Here is an 8,470-nt window from a genome sequence, read left to right as displayed (position 1 = left end):
GGCACAGCCTTCCAACCAACTCGACATTTTGACGATCTAACGCGCCAGTTGGACATAATTTGGCACGACATTCTTCAGGCCATCCAACAACTTTATCACTGCTTACCAACCCGAATGACCGGTTGTATAAGGGGCCAGAGGTGGGCCAACACGTTACTGACTTGCTCAATTTGTAAAGCTCTTTCTCTTGATTAAATCATCCAATATTTCTGATATTGTAATCATTTGTTTGTCTGTAGATTTACATCACGTGTATTGATTTCCGCCCCCATTAGGATAATTCCTTCGTGGTGCATCGATTTTTTCCTTGTTTTTTTTTAGTATATTTATAAAGTGTATCGGGTAATCCTTTCTTAACTGTATCGACAAGTACTCTAAGTGGCGAAATATGATCTATTGTTCAGTTCCATTACACATAATAAATCTTTAAGTTCGGTTAATAATTGTATGAAATAGAGCAAGTCAGATGTTTGTTATTAGATAGGCAACCTACAACTGGACCATTAGCTCCTGTGCCCGTTTTAGCACTTGGTAATACACACTGAAGAGCCAAAGAAACTGGTACACCTGCCTAATATTGTGTAGGACCCCGCGAGCACGTACAAGTGCCGCAACACGACGTCGCATGAACTCGACTAATGTCTGAAGTAGTACTGGAGGGAATTGACACCATGAATCCGGAAGGGCTGTCCATAAATCAGTAAGAGTACCAGGCGGTCGAGAACTCTTTTGAACAGCGCATTGCAAGACATCCCAGATATGCTCAATAACGTTCATATCTGGGGAGTTTGGCGGCTAGCGGAAGTGTTTAAACTCAGAAGAGTGTTCCTGGAGCCACTCTGTAGCAATTCTGGACGTGTGGGGTGTCGCATAGTCCTACTGGAATTCATCAAGTCCGCAGTGGACACGAATCGATGCAGGTGATCAGACAGGATGCTTGCGCGTGTTTGACCAGGCAGAGTCGTATCTAGACGTCTCATGGGGTCCCCTATTACTACAACTGCACACGCCCCACAGTTACAGATCCTCCACCAGTTTGAACTGAGTCCTGCTGACATGCATTCATGAGGATTCACGAGGTTGTCTCCATACCCTTACACGTTCATCCGCTTGATACAATTTGAAACGAGCCTCGTCCGACCAGACAACATGTTTCCTGTCATCGACAGTCCAATGTCAGTGTTGATGGGCCCAGGTGAAGCATAAAGATTTGTGTCTTGCAGCCATCAAGAGTACACGATTTGACCTTCGGCTCCAAAACCTCATATCCATGATGTTTCGCTGAATGGTACGCACGCTGACACTTGTTGACGGCCTAGCATTGAAATCTGCAGCAACTTGCGAAAGGGTTCCACTTCTGTCATGTTGAACAACTCTCTTCAGTTGTTGATCCCGTTCCTGGAGGGTCTTTTTCCGGCCGCAGCAATGTCGGAGATTTGATGTTTTGCCGGAGTCGGGGTCGTATCTAGACGTATCAGCTATCCCATATCACTCAAGCTGTACACGCCCCACACCATTACTGAGTCTCCACCAGCTTGAAAAGTCCTCTGCTGACGTGCAGGGTCCTTGGACTCATAAGTTGTCTCCACACCCGTACACTGCCATCCGATCGATACAATATGAAACGAGACTCGTTCGACCAGGCAACATGTTTCCAGTCGAAAACAGTCCAACGTCGGTCTTGACGGGCCCAGGCGAGGAATATAGCTTTGTGTCGTACAGTCATCAAAGGTACACGAGTGCGTCTTCGGCTCCGAAAGCCAATATCGATGATGTTTCGTTGAATGGTTCGTACGCTGACACTTGTTGACGGTCCTGCATTGGGATCTGCAGCAATCTGCGGGAACGATCCTCTTTAGTCGTCGTTGGTCCCGATCTTGCAGGATCTTTTTCCGGACGCAGCGATGTCGGAGATTTGACTTTTACAGGGTTCCTGATATTCAAGGTACCCTCGTGAAATGTCCGTACGGTAAAATCTCCACTTCATCGCTTCCTCTGAGATACTGTGTCCTATCGCTCGTGCGCCGACTATAACACCACGTTCTAACTCACTTCAACCTTGAAAACCTGCCACTGTAGCAGCAGTAGCTAACAATTGTGCCAGACAGTTGTTGTGTAATATAGGCGTTGCCGACCGCAGCGCCGTGTTCTGCTTGTTTACATGTCTCTGTATTTGAATACGCTTGTCTATACCAGTAGCCTGTACTTTTACGTGTGGTCACCCTGTCAGAGTACCTCTTATTGGTTGCGTTCCCCGGCAGGGATGTACATCGGCATCATCGCGTCCATGGCGCTGACGGGCGCCATGTGCGAGATGGCCGGCGGCTGGCCACTCGCCTTCTACTCCTTCGGCGCCATCGGCCTGCTCTGGTGCGTCCCCTGGTTCCTGCTGGTCGCCGACTCGCCGGCCAAGCATCCAAGCATCGACCCTGCCGAGCGCTGCTACATAGAGGCCTACGTCCTGCCCATCAACAAGGTAACGCCAGCTGCAGCGACATTAATCGCAAAAGCTCGCTAGCTGCACACAGGATGGGTCACCTATTTCTCTTCGCTTATTACACTACTGGCCATTAAAATTGCTACACCACGAAGATGACGTGCTACATACGCGAAATTTAACCGACAGGAAGAAGAGGCTGTGATATGCAAATGATTAGCTTTTCAGAGCATTCACACAACGTGTGGCGACACCTACAACGTGCTGACATGAGCAAAGTTTCCAACCGATTTCTCAAACACAAGCAGCAGTTGACCGGCGTTGCCTGGTGAAACGTTGTTGTCATGCCTAGTGTAAGGAGTACCATCACTTTTCCGACTTTGATCGAGGTCGGATTGTAGCCTATCGCGATTGCGGTTTGTCGTATCGCGACATTGCTGCTCGCGTTGGACGAGATCCAATGACTGTTCACAGAATATGGAATCGGTGGGTTCAGGAGGGTAATACGGAATGCCGTGCTGGATCCCAACGGCCTCGTATCAGTAGCAGTCGAGATGACAGACATCTTATCCGCATGGCTGTAACGGATCGTGCAGCCACGTCTCGATCCCTGAGTCAACAGATGCGGACGTTTGCAAGACAACAACCATCTGCACGAACAGTTCGACGACGTTTGCAGCAGCATGGACTATCAGCTCGGAGACCGTGGTTGCGGTTACCCTTGAAGCTGCATCACAGACAGGAGCACCTCAACGACGAACCTGGGTGCACGAATGGAAAAACGTCTTTTTTTTTTTTTTTTTTTTTTTTGATGAATCCAGGTTCTGTTTACAGCATCATGATGGTCGTATCCATGTTTGGCGACATCGCGGTGAACACACATTGGAAGCGTGTATGCATCATCGCCATAGTGGCGTATCACCCGGCGTGATGGTATGGGGTGTCATTGGTTACACGTCTCGGTCACCTCTTGTTCGCACTGACGGCACTTTGAACAGTGGACTTTTCATTTCAAATGTGTTACGACCCGTGGCTCTACCCTTCATTCGATCCCTGCGAAACTCTACATTTCAGCAGGATAATGCACCACCACATGTTGCAGGTCCTGTACGGGCCTTTCTGGATACAGAAAATGTTCGAATGCTGCCCTGGCCCGCACATTCTCCAGATCTCTCACCAACTGAAAAGTCTGGTGAATGGTGACTGAGCAACTGGCTCATCACAATACGCCAGTCACTACTCTTGATGAACTGTGGTATCGTGTTGAAGCTGCATGGGCAGCTGTACCTACACACGCCATCCAAGATCTGTTTGACTCAATGCCCAGGCGTATCAAGGCCGTTATTACGGCCAGAGGTGGTTGTTCCGGGTACTGATTTCTCAGGATTTATGCACCCAAATTGCGTGAAAACGTGATCACATGTCAGTTCTAGTATAATATATTTGTCCAATGAATACCCGTTTATCATCTGCATTTTTTCTTGGTGTAGCAATTTTAATTGCCAGTAGTGTAGTTAATGCTACCGGATGGTTACAACTGAAGTGCAGGTACTCACAGATGTCCAGTGTGGGCAGTAATTATCGTTTGGCAGCGAAACATGCTAGATATACAAACGCGTTAATGCGGAACCGGTTTACACTGGAAAAAAATAGTTCCAGTTTTGGCCACCAGGTGCCATGTTCCTAATGGATTAGGAACATGGCATGGGCAGACAAGGTCAAATACATCTACATCTACATCTACATACGTATACCGCAAGCCACCATACGGTGCGCGGCGGAAGGTACCTTGTACCACTACTAGAGACTCCTTTTCCTTTTCCACTCGCAAACAGAGCGAGTGGAAAAACGGATATGTGTACGACTCTGCACTACTCGTAATTTCTATTACCTGATTTTCGTGGCCCTTGGGCGAACTGTAAGTTCGCAGCAGTTTGATGGTACTGCAGCTAGCTTCAAATGCCGGTTCTTTAAATTTTCTCAATCGCCTTCCTAATAAATGACGTCGCCTTACTTCCAGCGGTTCGTATTTGCGCTCCCGAAGCGTCTCCGTAATACTCGCGTGTCAATCAAACCTATTGGTAACAAATCAAGCAGTCCGCTGTGGAGTTTCTGCCGCACTTCTCGCCCACATTACATTTATATTTTACGTCTACTTGCTATCAGTCGGACACAAACACCAGAAGCAGGAAGAAAGGGAGAGAGTGCCGTGCATTAAGTTTTGCAGTAGACGGTTCCAGTGCGTGGAAACGCGGGTGGTAGAGGTGACTGTACCATGCTGGAGTTCCGAATAGACAGCCGGGAATCACATACTGAGCGTGGCGCGAGCAATACAACGTTGTTAATTAATATTTACTATTTTAACACCGCTATGCTTCTCCGGCCATATCGTCAACACTAATTGTACTGATAGGAGGTTAATAATAATTTCACAAATTCAAAAATAGGAGAAAAAATGGAAATGAGAATAACATATTAACTTAGTTGTACTGGCGGACGACGATGGACCCATCAGAAGTGTGCATGAATAAGCAGGCGCCAAACCATTATTGTAGCTCACTACGAGTACTTTACGAAGTACGGGCGAGTGATAAAAGCATAATGTTGATTTTGTTATTAACCACAGCTTACACAACTTGATCAAAATGAGCACTTGAGACGTCGAAAAGATACTGCACCTCTAAAACGACATGATCTACAGTTGCCTTCAGATCAGGTAGAGATCGAACGTGTGCCTGTTAAACACGTTCGTTTAGATATTCCCCAAGCCAAAAGTCACATACATTCATATCAGGAAACCCTGCAGGCTATGCATGTGGAAAAACCTCTAGAGGTTAAACGTTCTGGAACTTTGAATTAAGAAGATCTTACATGAAAACTGTGGTTTCCACACGGTTTCAAGAAGTTGTCGATAACGTGCAGACCTATATCGATACTGGACTGGAAAGACATTGGTCCCAGCAATTCTCTGACCGTATCAAAATCTCTACAGTAAGTCCGTAGACTAGCGCGGACACATACAAAGGAAAGCGCAGAGAATTGCAGTTTATATACGTAGAGAGACAAGATTTAATAAAATCTGTCTTTTTTTGCTTACTGAAACATGACTACAATTTATATTCGCATGCTGTAGTGTTCGTCTACAATGCCTTCGATGTATCATGAATGCGATGTATGTTCGAATGGCAAAAGGATATTTTCATGGGATATAATTACAGTTTTCAGATTTTTTTCTTTACTTGTACTGTAAGAACCTTGCTTTCTGCCGAAGCCGACCGGAGTGGCCGAGCGGTTCTAGGCGCTACAGTCTGGAACCATGCGACCGCTACGGTCGCAGGTTCGAATCCTGCCTCGGGCATGGATGTGTGTGATGTCCTTTGGTTAGTTACGTTTAAGTAGTTCTAAGTTCTAGGGGACTAATGACCTCAGCAGTTAAGTCCCATAGTACTCAGAGCCATTTTTTTTCCTGCCGAATTTCGTGAGTTTAGACCAACGAAAAGTATCCTATAGACTCCGATGAAGAGGTCGCAAGTATCAAAATCAGTAACATAAATGGCCGAATCTTCTGATCGCATTGACCTAGAAGCTTAAATGATTTACCCTGCCAACGGATAATAAACCTCAGTAGGTGACATAAATTTGAATTTGATACAGCAGCCTGTACAAGAGAAAAACGTGTATTAACAGACGGACAGACAAACAGAGGGAAGGATAAAAAATGATAAAAATATTTTTTCGCGTTCTTGTTGTTGTTGTTGTTGTGGTCTTCAGTCCTGAGACTGGTTTGATGCAGCTCTCCATGCTACTCTATCCTGTGCAAGCTTCTTCATCTCCCAATACTTACTGCAACTTACATCCTTCTGAATCTGCTTAGTGTATTCATCTCTTGGTCTCCCTCTACGATTTTTACCCTCCACGCTGCCCTCCAGTGCTAAATATGTGATCCCTTGATGCCTCAGAACATGTCCTACCAACCGGTCCCTTCTTCTTGTCAAGTTGTGCCACAAACTCCTCTTCTCCCCAATTCTATTCAATACCTCCTTATTAGTTATGTGATCGACCCATCTAATCTTCAGAGTTCTTTTGTAGCACCACATTTCGAAAGCTTCTATTCTCTTCTTGTCCAAACTACTTATCGTCCATGTTTCACTTCCATACATGGCTACACTCCATACAAATTCTTTCAGAAACGACTTCCTGACACTTAAATCTATACTCGGTGTTAACAAATTTCTCTTCTTCAGAAATGCTTTCCTTGCCATTGCCAGTCTACATTTTATATCCTCTCTACTTCGACCATTATCAGTTATTTTGTTCCCCAAATAGCAAAACTCCTTTACTACCTTAAGTGTCTCATTTCCTAATCTAATTCCCTCAGCATCACCCGACTTAATTCGACTACATTCCATTATCCTCCTTTTGCTTTTGTTGATGTTCATCTTATATCCTCCTTTCAAGACACTGTCCATTCCTTTCAACTGCTCTTCAAGTCCTTTGCTGTCTCTGACAGAATTACAATGTCATCGGCGATCCTCAAAGTTTTTATTTCTTCTCCATGGATTTTAATACCTACTCCGAACTTTTCTTTCGTTTCCTTTACTGCTTGCTCAATATACAGACTGAATAGCAACGGGGAGAGGCTACAGCCCTGTATCACTCCCTTCCCAACCACTGCTTCCCTTTCATGTCCCTCGACTCTTACAACTGCCATCTGGTTTCTGTACAAATTGTAAATAGCCTTACGCTCCCTGTATTTTATCCCTGCCACCTTTAGAATTTGAAAGAGAGTATTCCAGTCAACATTATCTAAAGCTTTCTCTAAGTCTACAATTGCTAGAAACGTAGGTTTGCCTTTCCTTAATCTTTCTTCTAAGATAAGTCGTAAGGTCAGTATTGCCTCACGTGTTCCAAAATTTCTACGGAATCCAAACTGATCTTCCCCGAGGTTGGCTTCAACCAGTTTTTCCATTCGTCTGTAAAGAATTCGTGTTAGTATTTTGCAGCTGTGACTTATCAAACTGAGAGTTCGGTATTTTTCACATCTGTCAACACCTGCTTTCTTTGGGATTGCAATTATTACATTCTTCTTGAAGTCTTAGGGTATTTCGCCTGTCTCATACGTCTTGCTCACCAGATGGTAGAGTTTTGTCAGGACTGTCTCTCCCAAGGCCGTCAGTAGTTCTAATGGAATGTTGTCTACTCCCAGGGCCTTGTTTCGACTCAGGTCTTTCAGTGCTCTGTCAAACTCTTCACGCAGTATCACATCTCCCATTTCATCTTCATCTACATCCTCTTCCATTTCCATAATATTGTCCTCAAGTACATCGCCCTTGTATAGACCCTCTATATACTCCTTCCACCTTTCTGCTTTCCCTTCTTTGCTTAGAACTGGGTTTCCATCTGAGCTCTTGCTATTCATACAAGTGGTTCTCTTTTCTCCAAAGGTCTCTTTAATTTTCCTATAGGCAGTATCTATCTTACCCCTAGTGAGATAAGCCTCTACATCCTTACATTTGTCCTCTAGCCATCCCTGCTTAGATATTTTGACTTCCTGTCGATCTCATTTTGAGACGTTTGTATTCCTTTTTTCCTGCTTCATTTGCTGCATTTTTATATTTTCTCCTTTCATCAGTTAAATTCAATATTTCTTCTGTTACCCAAGGATTTCTACTAGCCCTTGTCTTTTTACCTACTTGATCTTCTGTTGCCTTCACTACTTCATCCCTCAGAGCTACCCATTCTTCTTCTACTGTATTTCTTTCCCCTATTCCTGTCAATCGTTCCCTTACGCTCTCCCTGAAACTCTGTACAACCTCTGGTTCTTTCAGTTTATCCAGGTCCCATGTCCTTAAATTCCCACATTTTTACAGTTTCTTCAGTTTTAATCTACAGTCCATAACCAATAGATTGTGGTCAGAGTCCAAATCGGCCCCTGGAAATGTCTTACAGTTTTAAACCTGGTTCCTAAATCTCTGTCTTCCCATTATATATTCTATCTGATACCTTATAGTATCTCCAGGATTCTTCCATGTA

At 44.7% G+C, this 8,470-nt stretch overlaps 1 protein-coding gene across 1 annotated transcript in view; it reads left to right on the top strand.

Annotated features, from left to right (window-relative positions):
* Nucleotides 1-2,263: 2,263 nt before the first annotated feature.
* LOC124597696 (sialin-like) overlaps nucleotides 2,264-8,470 on the top strand; it is a 39,790-nt gene continuing 33,583 nt past the window's right edge. Inside the window, exon 1 of the mRNA XM_047135954.1 lies at nucleotides 2,264-2,476. Coding sequence (XP_046991910.1) covers nucleotides 2,264-2,476 — 213 coding nt within the window. The remainder of the gene's footprint in view (nucleotides 2,477-8,470) is intronic.

This window comes from Schistocerca americana, chromosome 1 (genome assembly GCF_021461395.2).
Source record: "Schistocerca americana isolate TAMUIC-IGC-003095 chromosome 1, iqSchAmer2.1, whole genome shotgun sequence".
Taxonomy (NCBI): Eukaryota; Metazoa; Arthropoda; class Insecta; order Orthoptera; family Acrididae; genus Schistocerca; species Schistocerca americana.
The sequence above is the reverse complement of the archived record's forward strand: the minus strand, read 5'-3'. Positions and strand labels throughout refer to the sequence as shown.